This window comes from Terrapene carolina, unplaced genomic scaffold, assembly GCF_002925995.2.
Source record: "Terrapene carolina triunguis isolate 2854851 unplaced genomic scaffold, T_m_triunguis-2.0 Scaffold641, whole genome shotgun sequence".
Lineage (NCBI taxonomy): Eukaryota > Metazoa > Chordata > Testudines > Emydidae > Terrapene > Terrapene triunguis.
Window position 1 is genome coordinate 2,016,194 of NW_020664992.1, and position 27,003 is coordinate 2,043,196.

General features: G+C 40.6%; 1 protein-coding gene across 2 annotated transcripts in view; it reads right to left on the bottom strand.

The window, feature by feature from the left end:
* The window catches only part of LARP4 (La ribonucleoprotein domain family member 4), a 43,895-nt gene extending 18,478 nt beyond the window's left edge, over positions 1-25,417 (bottom strand). Inside the window, exons 1-10 of one of the 2 annotated variants that reach the window (XM_024214756.3) lie at positions 25,270-25,417; positions 15,273-15,417; positions 10,749-10,907; positions 9,611-9,686; positions 7,967-8,103; positions 5,536-5,639; positions 3,584-3,694; positions 2,288-2,341; positions 991-1,200; positions 260-363 (exon numbers count right to left, since the gene is read on the bottom strand). In XM_024214756.3, the coding sequence (XP_024070524.2) occupies positions 260-363; positions 991-1,200; positions 2,288-2,341; positions 3,584-3,694; positions 5,536-5,639; positions 7,967-8,103; positions 9,611-9,686; positions 10,749-10,907; positions 15,273-15,417; positions 25,270-25,287 (1,118 nt within the window). In that variant the 5' untranslated portion in view covers positions 25,288-25,417. Of the gene's footprint in view, positions 1-259; positions 364-990; positions 1,201-2,287; positions 2,342-3,583; positions 3,695-5,535; positions 5,640-7,966; positions 8,104-9,610; positions 9,687-10,748; positions 10,908-15,272; positions 15,421-25,269 lie in introns of both variants that reach the window. The other variant, XM_024214755.3, reaches the window with a different exon arrangement.
* Between the last annotated feature and the right edge of the window lie 1,586 nt (positions 25,418-27,003).

Sequence of the window (27,003 nt, forward strand, 5' to 3'; positions counted from 1 at the left end):
CTTTCAAGTGAGTCCTTACCTTTGTTCTCTCTAGCACACACAGATTTGTTATTGTATGGCCTCATGAACATTGGCCTGGATTTTATGCTAAATTTAGTTTCCAAAAAAATTCCACCTAGATTTAGCAAACAAGGAGACAAGTGATTTAGATCAACTACAAAGCATTACGCCCTTGGTAATAAGCGTTCCTTGACGTCTCATTAAAGTTCTGGAAACTGCAAATTCTAACAGCACAGCCAGCTTCTTGATTTTCTCTTACCGGTTTCTATGGAATGGGCGACCTATGCTCAAGGAAGCAGCATTCGTCTTATATGATCCTGGTGAATTAAAGCCATTCACGAATCCACCATTAGGAAAAGGGGCCTGCAATGCAGAGACAAGAATATCAGGCTGTCAAGAGTTGAACCAAGTCTAAAGATAAAAGAAAAGATGCTCATGGTTGTTTGGCCCTTTCCTGCACTGCTGACATCAACTTAACTTGCTGCTTTATCCAGAATGTTTTATACCTCAACCCTGTGACATCACATTCCATTATTACAATCCCTCATTAAAAAAAAAAAAAAAAAATTAATTCTCCCTAGGTCTATAGTTTGTAAAGCCACTACAGTCTCATGATATTTCTGTCCAAGAAGAGCCAAGAAAATCCCTCCCCACCTCCCCAGGTTTGCTTGGGATAAACTGAGTTTACACCAGAGGCCCCTGAGATTTAACTGATGCTGGTGATAGGATAGGGTGCTTTTTAGAGGCTTATCTTATTGGATCTGGACCATCACCAGCTGAAGCCAATGGTCAGTAATCCACAAACACATGGAAGTGGTGACCAGACCCATGTCTCTTGCAAGATAGTGAGAGGTCAACCCAATCAACACAGGCCAATTTGTTACTCAAGCTCTCAGAGTAGATTTTTGGGACAATACTCCAAATGTATTGCCCATCAGTGCTGATAACAAAACCCCTCCCATTGTATGAAAATTGGCAGCAGTTACTTACCAGTGGTGTTTCAAAGTAAGGTGCAGGGTTTGGAGACCAAGTCTGAGGCACAATACTGTAAATAGAGTACTGCTGAGGACTATATACAGGCTGCATAAACAGTGGTGAGGCAAACTGTGCTTGTGTTTGAACTGGCTGAGTATACACACTGGAATCCACTACCCGGTAGCCATTTTTAGCAAAAAATGTGTTGATGGCTTTTATCCTTGCCTGTAAGAGAGATCAAACCAAGTTACGTGTGCCATACGTGAGGAGGGGAGAGCAAGGGCTGGTCTACACTGGGGGGAGGGGCGGGAATCGATCTAAGATACGTAACTTCAGCTACGTGAATAGCGCAGCTGAAGTCAAAGTATCTTAGATCGATTTACCTTGGGTCCTCACGGCACGGGATCGACGGACGTGGCTCCCCCGTTGACTCCACTACCGCCACTCGCTCCGGTAGAGTTCCGGAGTCGACGGGGAGCGCGTTCGGGGATCGATATATCGCGTCTTAACGAAACGCGATATATCGATCCCCGATAAATTGATTGCTACCCGCCGATATGGCAGGTAGTCTGGACGTACCCCAAGAGGAAAGACATGAGTTTTTTCTTTCCCTTATTTTTATTATAATGTAGGTAAGGAAAAACTAGGTTAACTGCTGACTACAAGCATAAACCTTGTGTGGCAGACTATGTTGCAGTGTTGGTTATCCCTTCTTACAATAAAGTGCTAAAATTAAGGGTGGGTATCTTAAACCAATGGATCATTCAAAGCTTTAAACTTTATGCTGCCTTCTGTGGCAATAACTGCTCTATATTCGGAGACTAACTCAGAATTTAAGCAAAAGTCATTGCTGTGAAAGATGCCAGATTGACAACTATAGGAACTGAAGCCTTCACTTCTCAGCAGATTAGGTACAGGACCAGGAGCAGCAGGCAGGGCAAGTTTCCCCCCACACTGCACAGCCAGGTTGTGTAAATGTCATTCTAGAGGAGCGAGCTCTACAAAATGAAGAGAATCGAAGTCCTTAATCCCTCTGCTGAGTCTTACAAACAAGGATGCCAGTTTGGAAGCTTAAAATATATCTATCTATCTATCTATCCACACCCACACCAACCACATCTCCAGTAGTATCTGCACCTGGGATCACCCACCACACACACTCTTAAATTGGGTTCAAGCTAGTGTCCTACAGAGGAAAGGCTCTGCATCCCAAAATTAATTTTTAGTAAGTTTACAGTGCTGGCCAAAGAAAAAGATCCAAGATTTTGCCCTGAAATCGCCCCATACCCATATTAAATAAAAAGAGTCTTACCATTATTGGCTTGCCCTGAAAGGTTTTCACTTCTTCCCTTAAGTATTTAAATGCCTGTGAACATAAAAAGACATTTATTGAAAGAACATTTTGGTAAAACTGCACTTCAAAGACAGTCTTTAGAAACTGACTAATATAAACATAGCTAGGCCTGAATTCAAGTTGCATTATATTTTGATAAGTTTATGACAATTTTACAAGAGGAAAAGCCATTGTGTTATTCAGAGCATCAACAGTTCGTGGTTCCTCATGCAGACCAAGCTGCAATGTGTTAGCACACACATCTTCCTGCCTTGATCCATCTTTCTTAAATCTTAACACAGACATGACCATATTATGTTGCTATCAAAGAGCAAATATTTAATCTCTGTTGCAAGGGTTAAACAGAAGAGTGCTTGCCTTAAGTGTGCCACTACAATGGCATTTCAATATTTGAGAGAGACATTGAGAAACCACACCAAAGGGAGAATTTGTACTAAGTCAAACCCTGGTTTGTAATATTATGTTGCCTTCACTGCAAAACACCTTTTTTTCCTATGGCAAAAAAAAAAAATCATTGCCCATCAAGTTATTTACAGGGATACTTAATTGGCCTTTTTTTAAAACCACCCACTTCTGTGCTTCTTCAATGAAAAAAGCTTCAGTTTCATTTTCCTGTCCAGTCAATTTCTATACAGTTTTGCTTTCAGGTTCTCATGCAGTAGCACAAAACTGCAAGGTTTAGTTGTTGTGACTGCAGCAGGATGTGCATTTGAGAAGAGTTTCCAACAGAAAGAATTCGTGTATTACTCTTAAGCTTTCTATAAAAGCCCAATTGTACCCATTTGTCCCAACAGTGCAACTGTAAGAACTACAGAAATTAATGCGATGCCCATGTAGATTGTTCCCCCTTATAACTAGCTCTAGTTTAAACAAAGCCAGCATTTCAGATACAGGATACTAGATCCCGTATCCAACAACATTTCCATTAACTAGATGCTATTATTTAATTGTCAAGAGTGGCAAAAGAGACCAAATAGAAGCAGCACATGTGGTAAGAGAGGCAGACAGTAGAAATGTAGTCCAAGAACAGCAGTCATCCCTAATCACCTGAATTTCTCTATCAGTTAAACTGAATTCAACTTTGTAAATAAGCGCCTAGCTCCCCAGGCAATAGGTGCTGCATACATTAATCAATTAAATTAACTCTCCCTTGTGGCATATATTTTATCATGCACCAGATGTGCAGTTCCCAAGAATAACAGCGAAGGTTCAATTAAAGGATAGAGATTGTCTTCAAATCGAATGGAGTCTTACCTGTTGTGCATCAGTATCTGACTGGAATGTAACGTACCAGTTGTTATTGTGAGCAAACTCACAGCTTATCACTCTGGGACAGTTTTCGTTTTTAAACAGCGCCTTAACCTCCTGAAGAAAAGGAAACTTGTTAGGACTGGGTCCCCAAAATTATCATTGCAAACCAACTGAGAGATTTAACGCCCACTCCCCACCAGGGGAAGTTTTTGTTCTACATCCTGAGTTATTGAAGGCTCATCCTGTAACCAGAAATATGTCCAACCTCCCAGTAGAAGCATACAACTGCCATGTTATAGTTCTCATTACTAGACTGGCACTGGTCTAGCTGAAGATACAAACATTAAAATGTTGGTATATTTCTCCAGATACTATATGGATATGTTGGTTTATGTGTTGATTCACACATTCTCCCAGACAACATTTTCCACTTCCAAACACTGAGATCCCCACTAATGCCCTTCAGAACTGCTCTTAAATCAGCAGAAAGTCTCTCTTACAAGGATCCTATCACCCACCCCAGGGGCTGAATATGCAACTGCTGCAGCAGCACTCAAGCCTTGCCAACCTGTGTAGGAAGGGAACTGGAAGCAGGCAGGTCTCCTATATGTCAGAGCACAACACAATCTTAGGTTTTGTTATGCAACATTGAGTTTTCTTCAATATCAGACATGCATATAGGTACATTTGTAATGAGGAGATGCCCAAAAATGACTTTAGAAAGTTTAATTCTTTGAGATTTCTACCTACAGGACAAGTACATCTGTAGGTACTCTAAGAGAATAACATCAGTCTTGCACTCATGAGCTACCCAGATTAAAAACAACGAAAAACAAAACCAAAAATAGTGGGCGTTTTTGGTGAGGGGACCATGGGATAAAGGAAGATATCCCAGCATTAAGCTGGCAAGGAAGCATTATGAATAACTGGTTTCAAGTTGTATGCAATGTACTCTACCTTGAATGGTCCCTTAGAATATGCGTTAACTACTTATGCTAAATAATCTTTTCCACCTTGCATTTAGCTGTGATGCTCAGTTGGAGTACTTTTCCCTGACCTGAAGAAGAGCTTTGTGTGGCTCACAAGCTTGCCTAATTCACCAACAGTAGTTGATCCAATAAAAGATATTACCTCATCCACTGTGGCTTCAAGTTAGCCAAGTTACCTTGACAGAGGTCCTTCTGAAGCAAGATTCTTAACTTCCAGAAAAGTAATAGTTTTGCAAGAAGTTGCTGGTGTCACAATGGGTTACAGCTTTTAAAAGGAGCAACAGACTTCAGAGGTTTACAAGCACAAATCTGTTCATCTAGAATTGCATTAGTATTGCTAATTTAAAGTGCCACTACACAAATGCCTCGCATTACAGCTCTAAAATCTTCTAAAAAAAATTCATTAACTAACAACTCTGTCAGCCAAATATCAGCAGGCATTTTATTATCCTCTTTCTATCACCATAATGAGCTTGGCTCAAACTGGATCACAATGAATAAGAAATGTTTATTAATGTTTGTATCTGCCAAAACAACCCTCTGACTTAATGCAAAGTGCCTGCTGTGAAAATTTTTGCCTGAAATGCAAGTTATTCTCTGGACTGATTTCTCACTTTTGGATCTGAAAGGAAACCAATTCAACCTGCCTTCCAGAAGAGCTCAGACAGCTCCATAGTCTTCAGTGGAACAGAATAGATTTCATGTAACGAACAGCATTTTACTGTATTAATAACAATGGAAAAGGATATCAGTGGAATGAGATATAGTCTTTGGATTTCACATTGCTTCAAGAAAGAAAAAACTAGAAGCTGTTTACAAGAAATATCACTCAGTTGAATTAAATTTTATCTATAACTTAAATTGCCAATCAGTTTTCTAAAAAGCACATAGCTCTTTCTGTTGCAGCTTGAAGCAATGTTTTCAAGTCCCAACATACTTACTGTAAACCATGAGATTATTTTTTACCTCTATAGGTGTTGTTTCAGGGATCTCACGAAGAATAATAATGCATCGCTTATGGTTTGGTCTTACTTTCTCCCCTCTCTCATCTACTTGTACCATAGGGGAAGCTAAAATTAAGATACAATTGGACATTAGTAGCTGTAAGACTCTCTGCAATACACACAGAACAGTCAGCAACAAGATTCAAATTGATTAATATTTTGACATATTTGTAGGCATTAAGGATCTCCTTTGGTTAGTATCTAATTTTTCACAACTTGGTCCCATATACATATCAAAACAACAATTCAGAAGCCTATCCCTCAGAGTAGCCAAGTAAGAGACAAAGGGAAGAACGTTTCAAATTCTGAAATTGATCAGAATTCAAATATCAGAAAACACAACACTGGCAAATGAGCATGAGACTGACAGTAAAGTGTGCTTTGAATTTGGGAAGAAACATAACTGTTTCATTGCCTACATATACTGTTAGAGATCCTGACATCTCTTTAGTGACCTGTAGAGATTATAGACAAAACCAACTGTGACGAATCTCAATCTTAATAGGTGAGAGGCAGAGGTGTGTGAAAAGTCAAAGTAAAACCTAAAATTTTCAAATCATATTTGGTAGTTAGGCATTTAAGCTTTCACCAAAAATAGCATTTTCCCCAACTGGCACTGCACTTTTTATTTTTATAATAGGTGCCTGTCTCCATTCATATTGTTCAGTTCAGAAACAAATACCACTAAGGGAACAAATCTGCACTTCTCGCACAGTGAAGTTAGCAGGCCTTTTGGCACCACAAGGTCTGTATTGACTAGCTATGGGCAACCAGAGTGTATTCTCAATACTAACTGGAAATCATGTATCTAATCTTGTATCGTAAGACCATGAACTGTAGCTAAAAAAAATGTTCTGCAGCTATTTCTTTTAAATAGCGATCACATATCAACCCTGCTCCTGGGCAGATATTGGTGGATAGTTCAGATAATTCAAGAACTCATCATTCAGTTACTCTGAGTCATGAATTCATTTACACATGCACTACACAATGCAATATACACATTCTCCTAATATTCAAAGGCACTAGGCACTTGCAACTCCCCAGATCAATGTGAGTTGTGGATGCGCAGTATCTTTGAAAGAATAAAAAAAAAAAACCACCATGCTCCCAACTGAACAGAAATCAATTTTAGGGTTTTTTCTTGGCATCAGACATGCACCAGGAAGAGTTGACGTTTTTGAATTTCACATTTGCATGTGAAGGGAGAGAGTTCCAGGAGAGTGATAAACAAATCTTGTAAAATCTGTGTCTTTGGCTGGTAACAAGAGACAGATGTTTGAATTACCAGTCAATAATAAGAGAGAAAGCTTAAGTGTAGGCATTTCTCCACTTGTGAGCGGGTGGGGAAGGGGGAAGTGATAGAGTGCAAGAGCTTAAATGATCTATTATTCCATCAATGTGAACATAGCTCAATGTTACATGGATACATCAAAGGGAAATGGATACTGCCTCCCATCCCAATTCAGCGTTTCTCTGCCTACAAAACTAAACTAAAGACAACAACAATTTAGACTAAGGGGCTGGTTTTAACTCAGGGAAGGGAGTTAATTTTTTGAAATTCTTAAGCAGAATCCTACTGAGAAATTCAGATGGGAACAGGGAAAAACATTTATGGATTCAAAGTAAACGTTGCAAAGCATGGTATCAAGTATCAGGGGGTAGCTGTGTTAGTTTGTATCTACAAAAACAACAAGGAGTCTGGTGGCACTTTAAAGACTAACAGATTTATTTGGGCATAAGCTTTCATGGGTAAAAACCTCACTTCTTCAGATGCAGAGAGTGAAAGTTACAGATGCAGGCATTATATACTGCATCTGAAGAAGTGAGGTTTTTACCCACGAAAGTTTATGCCCAAATAAATCTGTTAGTCTTTAAGGTGCCACCAGACTCCTTGTTGTTGTTGTTGCAAAGCAGTTGATTCAAACGGTTTTACAGAAGAGGTGGTGTGCAGAGTCAGTACCACAGGAGAACTACCCTTTCTAGTGAACTTTCTACATTAAGTCAGAAGAGCAGACTTGTCGTTCTTTACATTCAGGGAGTAAGATTTTTGCTTTTGGTTAACAAAACTTAGTCCTCCTGAAAGCTATTTCTTTCAAGACAAATTTGAGGAAGTTTATTAAATACAAGATACAAAACAGTGAGGTAGCTACTCTTATATGGATCTGCTTTGGACAGCTTGGTTTCCTCCAAGAAGAATTAATCACAACCGATTTTTCCATGAACAAAATCGGTAGCTATATGCCAGAGAAAGTCCCTGAAAGAAGTCCCACAGAAAGAAGAACAATACAACTGGTTTCTTTAAAACTGAGAGCTCCTTGTATTTAGAGCTTTTAGCAGCACATTTTTTTCTACTGATCTAGAAAAGGTTTTAATATAAAAAAGACACATACATCTCAATACTTCAAGAATAAGGTCCATATTGGTGGTCAGCTTCTTAATTCCTTCCATGTTGGCAATTGTCCATATTGGAACAAACTGATCACTGTCCATTTGAGACATCAAGTAAAGATCCTTAGAAAGGTTCTCACTAGAAGAGAATAAAATATACATTTTAGGCAAATTCTAGGCGTTAGGAAAAAAGCTTGGAGTGATAGGACAACTACTGTTTTAAGATTTAAAAAACAAAATAACTGCCATTCTAATCAAGTTGCACATGCTCCCACAGGTTTTCACTCTTGGGAATAAATGCAAACAAAGCAGAATCAAGGCAATGAAAATAAAGTGAAAGGGCAGCTGAAAGGTGTCCAAGGCTAAGTTGCTGGCATATTACCCTGCCCGTATAACATCCATCCCAAGGAGCTACTTACCAGTATGCAACTAAGTAGCCTCAACCTCCTAGATTTGTGAAATACAGAAAATTAGTCTTCACTAAACAAGGACAACATTGCAGGGTCAGGCGCTGTAGGAGATGGCTGGCTGGCTTTGCCCTTGCAATGATTCAGCGGTCCCAATCAGCACCAACAGAATTATTGTGGCACATCCACACAGCACCACTTACAGGTCTTTTTGGACCACTGCATTCTGGAACCCCTCCCACAGCACCCAGCACTTTGTTGGAAGAAGTAGTGGTTGGGTAGTTTCCGGATACGAGCTGCAGGTGCGCGTTGTCAGATGGAGTTGGCAGGGCCAGATGAACTGGTTCAGCTCCAACACTTCTAGCTTCTTGTCCAAAATCAGGGAGAAAAGACAAGCTGCAGCAGAACTAGAGGATCTCACCTTAGGCATTACAAATGACCAATGCAACCAATGCTTGCAGCCATTGTGTGAACATGGAAGGCTGTACATGCACTGTAACCTGTCAGTGGTCTCTGTTAACAGCTTTCCACAGAGTGTAGCCTGTTCCCAAGTTTGCTTTTCCATCAGACTCTGGGCCAGAATCAAACCTGGCATAACCACATTTACTAGTGGAGCTGACCTGACAGTTGCAAAATTAGTTGCACCCACTTGCACTTATACCATCAGTTACTCAAAGGATTAAGTCCTAGAGGAAGGATACACCCATCCTTCAGAGGATGACACCACCCCTGACAACTAGCAGTTAATTCCATAACCCTCTTTAGAGGGAGAATAACATTCTTCCCTAGCTTCCAACTCCACAGAAGTACTTCATTTTAATCCATCTAGGTCTTTGAGCTGGCCTAGTTCAGCAGAGAATCAAGATCAAGACCTGAAACTTTAACCCTGTGGCTTCAAGGCAAAACACAGTAACTGCATCTTTCACGCTAAAAGGATCTCCTGCAGATGTACTGGATGTGGGGTATGTATATACAAGTTGACCCAAGGAGGCATTTTGTCATGATGTCAGGGCAGCCATCTTCCCTGGAGCTGAATACATTACTCAGACACTGCCTGCTACCCCAGCAGCAAGTGAGATCAGGATTTGACCTCTGATCTCCTGGTTTATAATCCCCTTTTCATGGTAAAAAGAAACTAAGACCCAGAGCATAGGACATATGTAATCAAAACATGGGGTCATTTAGCTGCAACTTTCACAAAGCATTTAATAGATGCTGAATGAATTCTTCACACAATACCGTGAGAAGCAGAATTCGAGTCGTTTCTTCAAACATTCTTTCAGGTCTTCTGTAGACACGGCAGAGCTGCCTTCACCTGAAAGAGGCATTACATTAGCATACCCCCACTGGATCCCAATCATGTAACCCAGAATATAATTCAAAAGTGAATTTTAGTTGTGCAAAAAGTGAAAAAAAATAAATTTCCTCCAGTATAACATGAGAGGAATAGAAGTCTGAGATATACGGCTCTCCAATTGTTTTATAGTTTTGAGTAGACCTATTTGTCCATGTATTTTTGCCCATTTGGATCCCTTCCCCTGACAACAGAAGCCTTCAAGAGAGAATTCAAAGTACAGGAAAACTTTTAATTTTAAAATGCTCTCTTAAAGACCCAATAGTGTTCAGAAGAGGACTTTAAAAAACAAGGACCACATTTTTAGAACTACGCGGATAAAGGTTGAGAAAAATCTTATAAAGTCCTATTTATTGCAAAGGCTAAGTTTATTAAAAGCAACACACTGCTCACAGGATAATATCATAGAAAAGTTCCTTAACACTGCTATTTGATGAGTGAATGAACACTGTCTTCTGGATCTCAGATACCTGTTGCTTCCCTTCTTCCCTCCCTGCAGCTCCACCCTGAAGTCCCACTGTGAAGGGTTCTTCAAGTCTCTGTCCCAACTATACCTCACTCTCTTCTGCCCTCCAATAGTACTTCCTAGCAATGTCTTTGGCAATGCTATTAGTTAAAGTAATTTTCTAAGGCTGCAGAGGCAGTAGAAGACCTGTATTTTGAGCTTAAAAGGCTCTATTAGTCTTTGCTTACATAACTTTGTTTCTCTTGTATATTATGTATTAGATTAACATGAATAGTCCTGCGATAACAATTATTCCACTTGTAAGCTCTAGGGAGAAGCAATCTTCTGCTTTGTTCAGTGCCTCGGCTATTTATGCTATAAGTGATAACCGATGAAGAGAAGCATTTGTGCATTTACAGCATAAGCAATTGCATTAAGCTGTGGACTTTAAAAAGTCTAGAAAAAGAAAGGCAGATAACATTCTGGATGTGTGAATATTAACAGTGAGAAATCCCTTAAGACTACAGGAGTTGAAGACAACATAGAACATAAAATGCTACTGTAGCTTGAACACTCACCAGAAATATCATAAATTTGGTATCCAAGATCCTCAGATGCCAGGGCCATTCCATTAGCAGCTGCTTCCTCAACACCAGTGCCATTTCTTGTAGCTTCACAAGATGGAGAATACATCACTTCATACTGCTTACAGCTATCCTCCACAATCTCTACATTACCTGGCAAGAGAACATGCCCAGTAAATAGAAAGGACACATCAGTTTAAGAATATTTTCCATCTGAAAAATGTATTGTCTGCCATTGTTACAAAGAACACCGAAGAATACAGTAAGTGAAAGACTCATTTTTTAGTTTGTTTCTTTGTATTTGATAGCACTGTGTATAGGCAGTTTTTCTTTGTTTCCCTTGTTTATACTGGTCTCACAACGTTTTTGGGAAACAGGAAAATAGGAAAATTAAACCACGGCAGGGAGCCCAGCAGTACTATAGCATCTGAAACAAATATTTTTCTTCAAATAAGCATCAAGCTGAGTCCCTAAACATGCAGCACTTATGCCACAGAGAGAGCTGCATGTATTATCTGATCTTTTTATATAATAAATACTCAGGACTGATTATAAAACACACTGGAAGGATGTGGATATTAGAGAATGTATTAGCCTTTTCCACAAGCTATTTGGGATAGAATGGAGTGTAGTTTCAGTTTAGTATCTGATGTGGTTGGGGTGGAACGGGGGAAAGTTTACTTGCAGAAGGACTGACTCTGATCAAATAGGTCTTTTCCGGGTCTACCATAACTTTCATTAACTAATTCAAAGTCACGTTAGCAGTAAAGGACATTATTGGTGAAATGCACTTAAGTACAGAAGAAACAGCATAAAGACAAGTAAAGGGCACATTTGGAGACATATGCTTTAGCTTTTTTAAGCAGCATACAGGAGTATGAAATATTTTTAGCCATTCAAAAGATAAACATGAAAACACCAAGATTTTTTTTTTATTATTTATTAAAGTAGTAATATCTTTTATTGGACCAACTTCTATTGGTGAGAGAGACAAGCTTTTGAGCTTACACAAACCGTTTTTCAGGAATTTATCCAGTCTCATAATTATTTGAAGATCACAGTCTGTATCCTTTACCAACCTATAATTTAAATATCAATTTGATAATCTTAATGCTGTCTATATTTGGACTCATGAGGTGGATTCTAGTGTTAAGCAAGTCTGACATTCCATATAACAAAGGAGTGATCTCTTATCCAAGGTAAGACAAAATAGGCTTCAAACAAATTCACACAGAATGCCAGCTAATGAATTTAAAGTTAGATACTCCTGAACTATGTGAAACAGTGACCTGATCCAAAGTCCATTGGCTTCTGTGAGCTTTGGATCCTACAACTTTAACTGCAAGTTAAATGGCCAATTCATTCAACTCTCAGTGACATATGTGGGAGATGGAGGTGCTGAGCATCTCACAGGATGAGATCATTAGATTAAGTTCCTTGAGGTAGCAAGATAGCAACCTTCTACTGCCTCATTGTTTCAACTGCCTAGAACTCTTCAATGCTACACAACAGCAAATTTGAGTTAACCTTGGGATTATTATTGCCAAGCAAATATTTGCTTATGATTGGCGTAAATTAATATAGCCAACTACACATTGCTTCCACTGCAAAATAAAAATACACTAGTTTTCCTGTGATATTGAATGTTTATATATAAACCTTTTCACTATACATTTACCAAAATTAAAGACATGGTTCTTGCACTGAGCTAAAGAATGAATGCACCTGTTCTGGGAGCAAAGTTTAAAAAAAAAAAAAAAAAAAATCTGATAAGAGTTTTTAAAAACTGTTGCCACAATTAACCTCTGAGGCCTTTTATTATTATTGGTATTTACCAATTTGCCCCCCTAATTTCCTAGTTTTTGGGTGGGAAAAGCATGTGGGTTTTTACCAATTTTCACCTGAATTTTAGCTTTTTTGGACCTGGGATTTGGGGAAGTGGATGGGGCCACTCACATTTGCAGAGAGACCTAAAGCAGGGATAGGGAGCAGGTCGTGCTAGAAGGACTAGAGAATTGCACGTATTCTTCCCCTACTCACAGTAGCACATTAAATCAAATGCAGCATTAATCCACCCTACACTACCTTCTCCTGCAGAATCCCTCTGCACCAAAAAGACTCCTGTGCTGTGACCAGCTGGAGAATCTGTCTGAATGGCTCTGCCAGAGATGATGGCAGAGAATGGAGCACAGGGAGTCAGGATAGAGAATAACAGAAGCACAGGGCCTGGAGCATATACCCAAAGTGTATTCTGATCTCCAGGACTCTGTCAAAGCAACGTTGGGGAAATGCAGTGAAGGAAACCTTAATGTTCCATTACTACGTGTAGCCTCCTGCAGGAGAAGTGATCTCACCAGTTATTACCACTTACCTGAAAGTCTTGGCTTGAGACCTTTGGCCATCCATCCATCCATAGGCGTTGGTAGAGTTCCTCTGCAGGATTTAGTCACCTGGTACTTAGCTACACTCAGACTGAGAACTTCAAATAACTGATAGCAAATGGACATTTTTAGACTAAGGAGATGTGGTGTTTATTCTTCTCTAGCAGCTTTCTAGAGACTCCATGATGCCAGAGCAAAGCTAGACCTTGCTGATACACAGACAGCAAAGCCATTCCTTCCCAGGGATAGTCTCACCTGCTCTCATAGGTGAACAGATGTCTTTAAGGCTTGGCATTCCCACAAGGTACAGATACACAGCAGCTGATATGGAGACTGATTCATAACCTTCCTATTCTCCTTTAGCCAGATATTTGACAGGAATATATTTTAATTTCTGAAAAGCTGAACATTAGCATTGTTTCCTTAGAGCTTTTCCATCTGACTCCCCATCACATCCCTGATCTACAGGGGTTTTATTTATTTATTTATTGTTAAATAAGCATAATTACATTGGTTCAAGTTCTTTTGAGGGGGCGGGTTTTTTTTTTGGTTTTTTTTTTAAAGAATTATACCATTACAACTTCTAATCTTTATGAAGTTACACCAGTTTAAATGTGCTTTCATCATTATAACCACTTTCACACTATAGGTGTTACACAGCTTTAATTATGCCAGTATAGTTTAAGCAGGATGATTGTGTGTGTTTACACAAGACATTTATATCACAGGAACAGGCCAATATTCAAAGCTGTTTAAAGATAAAATGGTGGCATATATAGCTGCTAATTAAGTAGTGTCAGAACAGAAAAAACATGAAGTAAATCATGGTTATTCATTTCTCAGCACCAAAGAGCTGGTGTTCAGTTTATAGGACTAAATCTCAGCCAATTTACATGCAGTAGCAGCACTCAAGACTACAGTGCAATTCATCCAGGCAAAATGGCTGGCTGCCATGAATGGAATTTTTTGCTCAGTAAAGGACCCGTGCTGGAAGAGCTACTGATTTGTAGAAGAGTAAGATTCCTGTCACCAGATGATTCTTCACTTACCCTAAGTTTTTAAAGGCCTTTGCTAGTGTATGTCTACACTTGCATCGCTGCAGCTGCGCTGCTGTAGTGCTTCACTGTAGACACTCCCTACGCCAGTGGGAGAGGTTCTCCTGTTGGCATAGGTAATCCACCTCCTCAAGAAGTGGTAGCTAGGTCAACAGAAGAATTCTTCCATCGATCTAGCACTGTTTAGGAGGTTAAGTCGGCACATCTGCATCTCTCAGTGGATTTTTCACACCCCTGAGAGATGTAACTATGCCATCATAAGTTCCCAGTGTAGACCAGCCCTTCGTTTGTATATGGACACAAAGATTCACCCAGAAGTGTTTTACCACCTGAACTTTAAAAATAAATAAACAAACTAAAAACACCCTTATGGACAAGTAGATTTAACAAAGTTCGTAAAGATTTACACAAGTACAGTCTAAGCTTTAAGCAAGCAATTGCCTTTTAATTGTTCTGCAGCATACATTCCAGTAGAAGCGTAACTGTGGAATAGCTCCATAATTTATCTGGATTGTGTGTGGCCCTCAGATCTCATAATCTTTCTGTTCACAGGGTCAAGTATATACTAAAGTGCAGCAATGGTGAGAGAAAGCAACAGAGACAAAGCGAGAAAGGAAGAAATAATCAAGAAGGGGGAAAAAAAAGGTGGAGACAGAGTATAGAATCCATTTCTGCACATTTAGCAGCTTGTTTCCCTCGTAGCGCGATACTTGGTCATCATCGGGCCTTTTAAGTGTTATGGGGGCCATAACACACTGTTCCCTTATTGGATTACTTTTCATATCCTGCCTGTTCTTCCTCAGTACAGCTTTAGGTACCAACTCAGAGTCTAAAACTAAAGTTCATTCAGATCAGACCTTTCTGCAGTCCCTACTATTTACTGATGCAGTTAACGGGCAGTAAACGGCTTCAGAAAACTTGTCATATTCAACCCATATTGGCTCCTACCTCAGCCTCCAGAGCTGTTCTTTCAAGGACAATAACATTGGTTGCGTCTTACTGCTGGATTTAGGTTCATACAGAATACGCACAATCGGAACTAAGCAAGGGATTAAGCCATCATTTGCGTTTAGACATCTCACCCTCACTATGAGTTCCTGGTGCAGCAGCTGTTTCTTGCCACAAATGCTCAGTGCCATTGGTCACTGGTGCAGCTTCAGTGCTTCCCTGTGGATCTTCTTGCCACACTTTTGCATTTGGATTTAAGCCAGTACCTTTTGATGTTACCTGCTGAAGAGACAAAAGTAAATTATTTGCAAAAATAATCCAAGAAGGATTAGAAAGTAATTAGGGCAGTTATTACAGCTTAGTATAGTGCTTTCTTTAAGACAGTTTCACAGTTTAGAAGCGTCTAAATGACCAAATGAGGCAGAAAACAGACTTTCCCCTTCCAAGAGAGAATAGATTCTTAGACAAAAGTCAGACTAATGGAAAAATTAAGTCCCTTGACAGTTTATAGTATCTTGTTTCCCATTCCATAAACAGATGTGATACTGAGAGACAAGTAGCTATTCTATTTTTTTTTTTTTTAAAGTGCTGAGCATCTCGAGGAGATATTCCAGTTCAGTGACTAGAAAACAAATATTTACAGGTAAAGTTTCCTGCAGCAACAATTCCCCCAGTCCAGAGTTATGGGATGCACAATGACTTCAAGAGATAGGAAATTAGGAAGGCAGCAAAACTGAGTACTAGTGCATAGATACCATATCCGAAGGAGTGAAGGAAGCCAATACAGAGTACTTGAAAGAGGTTATATGGAAAACAAAATGACTTCCTCACAATTCTCTGTTAAGGCATCTTCTCTAAGTCAGTGAGTTTAACTGCAAATAAGCCTATAGCCTAAAACCCTGCAATGGTTCCCAAGAGTTTCAGTGATATTCCCGCAGCCACATTACTACCACTTTCCACACTCCCCCCCACCCCGCAAAAAAACTCCAAGACAACAAAATCAGAATGGTTTTGAAAGTGTTCCTCCAGCTGTTAGAAATGGAAGAGCCTCGATCCCAAAATGCCTAATTAAAAGTTTCCTTGAAAAAACACAAGTGAACTGTTACCAAACACTTACTAAAGATGACCATCTTAATTCATGCCAATAATATGATAGTGGAAGAGAGAGCTGCTTGTCTTGGCATAAAGTTTCCCTAAAGAACCACAATCCAAAAAAATCAGGAAGTTGGATGTATCAGAGTTTAGCCTTCTAGAGTCTCTGGCATTAAGGAGTAGCTTAGTACTGTGCCTTGAAAATAGGACAAGGATAAGGAAACTGTCTAGTTAGCCATAGGAATAATTCTATTTATCTCTGCCAAGGTTCATACAAAGCTCCAAAGCATCTTATTTTTAATGTATAAGTAAGTTTATGGCATTAAGCTACATGTAACAATGTCCTAGAAATATAAAGTTTTCAATAGGTTTATGGTCAAGGGAGAGACAGTGATTGCCGTAGCTGATTCTGGAAAACAGAGGACACACTTCAAGGTAAGAAGAATTTAGAACTAGAAGTATCAAGTTTGGTTAGTCACAGCTAAGTTTTCCTCTTTCATGAACGATAAGCAGAAGAATACAGGAGTGGGGGGAAGGAAAGTGAGAACAGGCAGCAGTGACATAGTTAACATGAGTGCATTATTGAGATTTTCCTCCTCACTCAATCCTTTGGGCTGAATTTATGAGGAGAGGCTGAGGGAACTGGGGTTATTTAGTCTGCAGAAGAGAAGAGTGAGGGGGGATTTGATAGGAGCCTTCAACTACCTGAAGGAGGGTTCCAAAGAGGATGGAACTAAGCTGTTCTCAGTGGTGGCAGATGACAGAACAAGAAGCAATAGTCTCAAGTTGCTGTGGGGGAGGTCTAGGTTGGATATTAGGAAACACTTTTTCACTAGGAGGGTGGTGAAGCACTGGAATGGGTTACCTAGGGAGGTGGTGGAATCTCCATCCTTAGAGGTTTTTAAGGCACAGCTTGACAAAGCCTTGGCTGGGATGATTTAGTTGGTGTTGGTCCTGCTTTGAGCAGGGGATTGGACTAGATAACCTCCTGAGGTCTCTTCCAACCGTAATATTCTATGATTCTAACTGTTCCCCTAGTAGGAAATAAGACTCATGCGGACCTCACAGAAAGAGCCAAATAGAATATTTCACACATGTAGAAGTCAATGTCAAAGCAGTATGCTCCTGTCTACAGCAGGAGCACAGAGTCAGGATTTATGAACACTACAAGTTCAAACTGAGCAACACGGCCACGTTTAGCTCATCATCATGTACATCTCAGTGAATCCCCGGGTAGGACAGACATAATGTTTACTTACTTGACAGGTGTGTTGTGACCTTAACATCCAAGCATTTTCACACATACATAAGTGTCTCATCTTTCAATAACCAGCCACATGAATGTTGCTGTTTGTAAAGAGGATGAAGCTTCTACAGTCAACATGCCAAACAGTGGTGCTTGAAGTCAGACAGATAGATCACTTTGCAAGGAATGTTTTTAGAAGCTTACAAATTATAAGGAGCATTTCCAAGTCAGACAAAGGCTCTGCAACTTTATTAATATGCTTACTGTAGCATCCAGAGTCCAGGCACCAAAAATTGAACAAGCTGCCAGCATGGGGAATGATTTCTCCCCCATATAGTTAGATGGACTTATATCAGAAGACCACCAGCCTTGAAACTGGTTTGTTTCAAATATACCCACTCTACTCAGAACACATGGATACTCCGACTTCCATGGAGCCAGGACTGCAAGTGCCTAATCTCTCATCTATGTTGATTTGGATCAGTGATTTTTGGTTATGCATGCTATCAAATACATGCTCTTTGGTCATTTCAGAAGTGGAAAGAAACTATTTGCCAGAATAGTGAACATGTCTGGGATTATTCTAGAATCCACACATATGCCAAAATTTAATCTAGAGAACACTTTTTTTAGGCAGGGAATTGGATCATCAGATATTATACTCAAGAAGCTATCTCCCTAATTTCCAAGGATGCGGGCTAAAAGAGGGCCTCATTCATCTCACTGCCATGATGCAAGATTTCAGATGGTAATGCTGTGGAGGAACAAAGCAACAGACAAGTTTACTTTTTAATCTGGGACTCTACCTGAATGTCCACTTCCAACTAAGCATTAGAAGAACTCAGAGCAAATGATAGGTAGTAAAATGATGAAGGAATCAGATCTTGCCTTCTTTTATATGGGGCTTCCTACCTCTGTTGTTCAAGTCTCACTTCCAGGAGAGAGGCTGTGATAATAAACGAGGTCTGCAACCAGATCTATCGACATCCAAAAGGCAACTAATTGTGGTACTATCTTGTACTCTATGACCCAATCCTATGTCCACTGAACTCAGTCTCAAGACTTCCGTTGACTTTGAAAGGTCACGACCAAGCTCCAAGTGTATGCAGTTTTTCTGACGCCAGAGTGTGGAATGTAAGTACGCTCATTCCACCCCATCAAATGCCTTTTTACCACAGAGTTTACAGTGTGGACTCTTGCTTATTCAACTGAGCTTGATAGACAAATAATAATGTTTTTCAAATACTAGTGGCCTCATTTACCACATGAAGCCTTTTTGTTTCAGTCCACTGAAGTATTTTCACAAAGCAGTTACAACATTGCAGGGAGACGATCAGTAAAACTAATATTTACAAAATGACAGAACTGACCTGCTTGAAAGCTCTGCTCAACAGAACATGGAGTCTACCAGGAAGCTATCCAGAACCAGAGAATTCCCAGAAGACATGCTCTGGATAGCAGCCAGTATGTCATTTCAGGAATAGTGTGTCATTCCAGGAATTCCCTCTGATATGGAGACAGATTGTTGATAGTTAGGGATACTTTGAATGTTTGGTATGACATCTGTCTTTTCTTTAGACTGATGTAGAGAAAAATCAGTACTGGAACTCCTTGCACATGGCCAGGGTCAGTTACAGGGGACGCCTCTGACAACACTAAGAAGCTTTGCATCCAGTTTCGCCTGCGCACTAACCGTTTGTCTGCTCTAACTCTCCAAGGAGTAGGCTTGTTCGGCTTTGGATGTGAGAAATTCTGAGGGGATCAGATACCAGCATATTCAATTAGCATTTCAGCTTGATATAAAAAACTTATCTTATGGAATGGTTTTGCAGTTAGTTCTCACAAAACCTAAACATGAGCATTCAAGCTTTGTATTTCAGTCTGTGGTCCTTTTCAGAGTCAAAACTAATAAACTCTCCTTAAGAGAGATTAGAATAATTGACAGACATCACTTATGGTATCCTGAAATGTAAGCACTGTATTTCTTTTGGATTTCAATAAATTCTCTAAAGATAGACTTAATTGTGAAAGCCAAACTAGTTTTACTTAAACCGCTGGTCATTTTCCTATGTGTTCAATAATTTCTCCTGCTAGGCATCCTCTTCAAAAGAATTTTGTTTAACAGATACTTGCTCATCGTACTTTATCCTGCAGTGAAGTCATAATGCTGAATTTGTGACATCAGTGATTTCCTTGGCAACAGACTGGGAGCACAAGATTGGGGCTCCCCTTTAGGAACAAATATTTTGTACTTATATAGCAGACCTTTTCATCTGAGACTGTCAAATAATTTTACAGCTGGGGAAACTGAGGCAGAGAAAAACAGAGTGACTTGACAAAGGTCACATCATAAATCTATGGCAGAGCTGGGAATCCTCAGCAGAATAATGTGAAACATTTATTGCGGGGGGTGGGGAAGAGAGAAGATGCTGGCAAATCAAGTTAAACTCAGAAAAAGGCAACAGCCTTCCAGAAAGTATCTAGCGCACACGTCTTTAAGGTTTGGAAATAAAAGAGAGTAAGGCAGCATTGAAGCAGATAAACCATGGCTGATATTCCCAAACAGAGCTCCTTTCTGCTCATTGTTAGCAGACATCTTGTTGTCAACTAAGGAGGAATTAGAAATAAGCAAGTACCCTGAACATCCCAGGAAACTCAGAAAATAAATTATAATATTAACAGTTGTGTGAAAGCGGATTTCACTGAACACAATGGCTTCTCCATTAGTTAAGATGGCTACCTACTGCCAAAATCTGGCTCGTGTTACTTTGTAAAGCACTTTTAAGAGATGCCGTAAGAGGTGCTAGATAAAACCAGATTCCGTTTTTATTAACTTATCTTTATGACAACAACGTTTTCCAGGAGAGGGACATGCAGGATAATGCACACCATATATGCTGCAGTTTTTAGGCCAATGAGCAGAGCTACGGATTGATTATACTCTGCTTGGAGTATGAGATTTTTTAACTGCTTTTGTCACAACCCTCATATGAGCCTGCATGAGTTTTGTCTTATTGCCACAAAAAGGGAAGGAGGAAGCCCTTACACACTGAATGGTGCTACTCAGGCGTATTCCCTTCATGCTGCCATGGCTCTACAGCTATGAAACATCACTGAGGCAGCAACTAGGAGAGATTGCCTTATTACATTTCTTAAGTTTCCCCAACAGTTTAAATAGCTAAAAATACACAATTCTAATATTTCCCAGTAAGGGAGTAATGTGGTAACCACCTCAATGTTCATTACAGTCTATAATTCTGAAGTAAAGCTGTTGAAATTCAAATTAGAAATATCAAATCACAGTTGTGATTGTACTGTGAGAAACTCAAAGCTTTTTTCCAATGTACTAACATTGTTTATTTAATGTGAATATGCTTGGCCCTGCATGATCCACAGAAATACAGGCTCTGTAACGAAGAGACATGGGATGTACTTCTGCACAAACGTCATACTATGACATCCCCACAGTTCATTCTATCAACATCTCTAACCCTACACCAGGTTGGAAAAGTAATATATTTAGCACCAATAATGTTTCAAATTACATACCATACCAAGTATCAGAGGGGTAGCCGTGTTAGTCTGGATCTGTAATAAGCGACGAAGAGTCCTGTGGCACCTTATAGACTAACAGACGCATTGGAAAGCTTATGCTCCAATACGTCTGTTAGTCTATAAGGTGCCACAGGACTCTTTGTCACTTTATACCATACCAAGGCAGCATTTTTTACAAGTGCATCAGTACTCCTATTCCTAATTAGCACTGTGTGCATGAATGATGAATTTCAGTTGTGTTTTAACAAAAACAGTTTACAGTTACCAGCTAACCTTCCCCATGAGCATCTTGATCTCAAATACAACCTTGTTTTGTATATATGGTATAAAGCTGCTGGGCCAAATACTGCTGAGGTACACCAGTCCCAAACTGGATTAACTGCCTTGAACTCCAGTGTAGCAGTAGAATTTGACCAGTCATATGAAGATAACAGAAGTTAATCATGGATGACATATAGCTTATCTGCAGAAGGGAAAGGAGTAGATCAAACAAAGCAACTAATATTAACCAAGTTATAGCATAAGACTTGCTGAATCTTCAAACAGTCACTCCCTGGATACACAGATTCCTACTTGCTCAAGCTAATTTAAAGTCTAAGCTCTATTCCTATTATGGTGCCTCATTTCTGTCAAATTATTTTAATTCTAGGATCTGCCTCAAAGCATTTGCTGCTCAGAAACAACTAGCTCCTCACCTATAAATTTAACTTTTTTACCCTGTGGTCAATTACAGGTGTAGACAGCTGTTCACAACTTTAAATAGTGTTAGTTATCAGCCTGTGGATTTGAAGAGCAATTCTGCAATTTAACCAAAAATGGAAAAAGAAAAAAGAAAAAAACTAAATCAAAGCACTATGGCTCTGTGGTAAGATCATTTTTCCAAAGTGACACAAACAATATTCATTCCAAAACTTAAATGGCTTTCTTCAAGGAAGTTAGGGGGTTCCCCAGTCCCTTTCTTTAAGCATTCTTAACCACAGTACAAATTTAACTACTCATCTGAAATATTAACAAAACTACTATATTATAAACTAATAGTACATGACCTGTTAATTAACCTCAGGTCAATTAGTCCAAACCCTAGTATGTTCAATTCTATAATTAACATGAACATAGAAATCACAGATCAGTATCTAGTCCAGTCCCCTGCACTGAGACAGGACTAATTATTATCAGACCATCCTTGAAAGGTGTTTGTCTAATCTGCTCTCAAAACCCTCCAGTGATGGAGATTCCAAATTTGTTCCAGTGCTTAACTACCCTTACAGTTAGGAAGCTTTTCCTAAGATCTAAAATAAATCTCCCTTGTCACAATTTAAGCCCATTACTTCTTGTCCTGTCTTCAGTGGTTAAGGAGGGAGAACAGTTTATCACCCTCCTCTTTATAACAACCTTTTATGTACTTGAAGACTTATCTCCCCCCTCAATCTTCTTTTCCCCAGACTTAAACCCAATTTTTCTAAACTTTCCTCATAGGTCATGTTTTCAAGACCTTTAACCATTTTTGTCGCTATCCTCTGGACTTTCTCTAATTTGTCCACATCTTTCCTAAAACGTGGTGCTCAGAAGTGAACTCATCAGCCTTATCAGTGCTGAGTAGAGTGGAAGAATGTTATAAGCAAGACACCAGAAGTCACTCTTGCTAATATATTCCAGAATAATATTTGCCTCCCCCAACAGTATTACATTTAATATGAATCAGTCTGCTCTACTATAACCTCCAGATCCTTTTTTGCAGTACTCCTTCCTAGAGTCATTTCCCCATTTTGTATTTGTGCAATTGATTATTCCTTTCTAAGTGCAGTACTTTTAATTTAATTCTATTTATGTCACACCATTTCTCCAGTTTGTCAAGATAATTTTTAATTCTAATCTTGTCCTCCAAAGCGCTTGCAACCCCTACCAGTGTAGTATCGCCAGCAAACTTTAGAAGTGTATTCTCTCCATTACCAAATCATTTATGAAGATATCAAATAGAACCAGACTAATGACAGACCCCTGTGGGACCCCCACTCCATATGCCCTTTCATCTTGGCTGTGAACCTCGGATAACTAGTGAGTACAGTTTTCAAACCAATTCCACACCCAACAGATAGATTAATCTAGGCTACCTTTCTCTAGTTTGTTTATGAGACTGTCATGTGAGATAGTATCAAAAGCCTTACTGATGTCAAGATATATCACATCTACTGGTTCCCCCCATTCACAAGGCTTGTTACCCTGACAAATAAGGATATTAGGTTGGTTTGACATGATTTGTTCTTAACTGTTACTTATCACCTTATTATCTTCTAGGTGCTTACAGATTGTCAATTATGTTGATTTGTCTTACAGTAAATTAAGTCAAATCAATTTGGAACATTTAAACAAAAAGTGCACTACAGACTATGAAATCTAAACAATGGAATTAAGTTTCACTAAAGTGATGCAGAAAGTGTTTGTTAAACACATTGATCTTTCAGTAATACCGTGTTTCCCCGAAAATAAGACAGTGCCTTATATTAATTTTTGCTCCCAAAGATGCGCTAGGTCTTATTTTCAGGGGAGGTCTTATTTTTCCTGGAGCTTGGGGGCCTTATATTCCGGGGTGGCCTTATTATCGGGGAGGTCTTATTTTCGAGGAGGTCTTATTTTTAGGGAAACAGGATAGTAGATGAGAGATCATTTGGCTCTAACAGATATCACATCCAAATACACAATCAAAGGACTTCATACACAGCCAAGGCTGAGGAAACACTTTACCTAAAAGTGTGGGTCTAATTTATTTGCTGGTGCAATAAAGAAGCAGTCTACCTTGTCCATCAAGGCTACAAACCACAATAAAAACAACAATAAAAGCATAGTTGTAAGTTTTCAGATTCAAAAGAAATGTTCCTTAATGTGCCATGTGTATTTAGGTTCAAAGTACAGAAACACTATACACTTGTATGTACTAGGTTTAGTTGATGAAATTATATAGTCTTTAAGTTTACCAAAAAATGCATTGCTTCCATTTTTTTTCCAATTCAGTTTACTAAACTGAAAGACTAACCACAGCAGCTGAATTAAGGAAAACCAGGAAGTCCATTGAAACAAGGAAGCAGCCAGTTTCTTAGCTGCGAGTAACTACATTGTTGAGTTTATGTAATCTTCAGAAAAATTAGAAAGAGTGCAAGTCCAAGAGTACAAATTCTAATCTTAAAAGAGAATTAATAGTTTATCCCTTTTCTACTCTCTATATATTGTTTTTTCTAGGCTTAAAAGTTTCCCATATGTTACTTTACAAAGACACTTCCACAATTCCTCTGGTCTTCAACATGCTTTGAATATATCAGAGGAAAAAAAGATTTCAATACAAACATTGTTTCAACTTGATATGGTTTGATAGGAACTAATTACAGCAAAATATACACACAATTAAGAGATCCTGCTAGATTTGATTCTCTCTCTCACCACAGTTGCCTTACAACCTGTAGGATACAATCCTTCCACAGGCTCTATTTATGGGCACAGTTAGCCAGTGCCAAGTTGCTAAGTTGCAGCTTTCCTAGTTTGACGTTTATACAATGCAAAGAACAATATGCTCTGGAATTTACTCAAAGCATTAGCCAGGCAGAGAAAGCAAGGGATCAGCTGATTATATTGCACACATGCCAAGGCAGCCTCTGCTTTTAAAAAAGCAGAAAGAGAAAAATAATCTACGAGATTTTAAAATTAAAAAGAAACTTCCCATGGTTTCTCTCGCCCACCCCCCACCGTGTAACCTTCACACGCGCCGCGCCATGCACCAGGCAGCCACCAGAGCAACTTTTACAAAAGGTCAATGCGGTGCCTTTCAACACTGCCCCTCCCCCCACCCGCTTTCCCTCTCTCCAGCATGGCCCCGAGAGCCCGGCCACTGACAGACCCTCCCGGGGGCGAAGAGATGGGGCGAGGTTTCCTTAACCCCCAGCCCCCCCCCCTCGTTCACCTTCGCTCTCAAACCGCCCCTCTCACCTCAGCCCCCCGCTCCTGTCACCCCCCAAAGTCCCCTCACGCGGACTCCTGGGCCCCCCGGCTCTCGCCACTCACCCGCCTCGAGGGGACTCCACAGCCCCTTCCCCCGGGCCGGATTTGCTGTGTCAGGCCCGGCCCCTCCCCCCCGGGCCCGGCCGGCTGGCTCCGCCGCGGCAGCAGCGTGTGCGGCCTGGAAAGTCACATGGCCCCACAACGCGGCCGGCCGGCCTCGCCGCCTCCCCCAATCCTGGCCCCCGCCTCACCTCCACGAACAGCAGCATCCTCCTTCTCCCGCCTGCCCCCGAGGCCAGCGGGCCTGGGATCCCGGCTCGGACGGCTCCCCGCTCCCAGGCAGGCTCCGGCAGCGCCAGCGATAAGGACACTCGGGCTCCGCCTCCGGCTGCTGCCGCCAGCCAGGGCCCGGGCCCCCGCCCCTTCCAGATCCTCCGCCTCTCCCCGGCCGCCACCGCCTCTGCCGGGTCACCACCTAGAAGTCCTTCCGGGGTCATCGAAGGCCGTTGGAAGAAACTAGCCAGGGTCCTCTTGGGAACGTACTATTGCCGGGGGGAGAGGGGGACACATCAATCTAGGGGAATGAACCATTCTGCGTGGTATGGGATGAGGTGTCAGAGGGGGTGTACCATTCTCTACGCTATTGGGATTGTTCAAAGGGCATGTACCAATCTCTGGGGGGGAATCAGTTGGAGTGGTCTTCTCCTTGTTTGTCTGTTGGGTGGGACGTGCCATTCTCGGTGCAGTGGGGGTGCGCGGGGGAATGTACCATTCTGTGTGCCCCTGAAGGGGCCATTGTGCCACCTCAGGACGTGCCCAGTACAGAGCCATCATGTAGCATCCAAGCAGGGTGACCTCACGTCAAGGCTGCACAGAGCAATGAAAGGGCCCCAAGGTGGGATCATGCCCCATTGAGACGCCATCATGGCCCCACAGCATGCTGAGCCTGGGGCCATGGAAGTGGATTTCAAGTATCACCAACCTCACGCCTTCAAAACCATGAGTCAGGCCTTCAGAACCATAAGACTGAGTTCAAAACAATACACTTGGGGCTCTTCGGGTTCATGTTTGCCCTCTTTTCTCCACAACTATGAGATAAAGGCCGAGAGTCTCACAGTAATCTCAGCACTCCAGGATCTGAGGCTTCAAGAAGAATACCAAATATTGTGATACCTGTGACAAGTCACAAGAGTTACAACACTGCATCACATCAAGATCTTGATGAGCCTCAACCAGAGCAATGAGATGTCAAGAAAGCTGGGTCATGTTGTACTCAAACATCACTGTGACCCACAAGATGCTGAAATGTGGCTCTATTTCAGAGGCCCCAACAGATGTTTTGTCACCCTTTTTATCAGAGACAGAGGAGCTGTCCCCCACCCTCAGGAGGAGAAAATTAATCTACCCAGAATAACAGGTAACCTGTGAAAAAGACCAACATGAATCTCCAATTCTGAAAGAAATAGACCCTCTCAGGCTAAGCTCTTTGGGGCAGGGACCTACTTTTTTTTTTTAATATGTTCATGGGCATAATTGAGGAGCAGGCATTGCCCCCCCAACTCCAAGCCTCTGGCAGGCACAGAATTTACACACATCGCCACATGCAGCCTTATTGGCCTGACTGGAGCTGCCCCCCGCCATATATAGAAGTCAAACTATGCCTGTGTATATGCTTGTATATTACCTAGCATCATGTGGATCTCTGATCCATCAATACAAATAATTTGTAATAATAAACACTCACTCATACACACATGCTTACATACACAGACACTTAGTTATCTCTCCTGTGTATTTGGGGACAGTTCTATACTGCCACCCATCACTTTAGTATCTGAGTGCCTTCCACATAAAAGCAGTACTAAACTGAAATCCCCAGTGCACTTTGTGAAGACTCTGGCATTTCACCCTTTATGGGGTAAAAATTCCAAAGCTCGGGGTAGTGTTTATTAATTGAATTTGATTAATTTGCCTTCTTTTTGTGA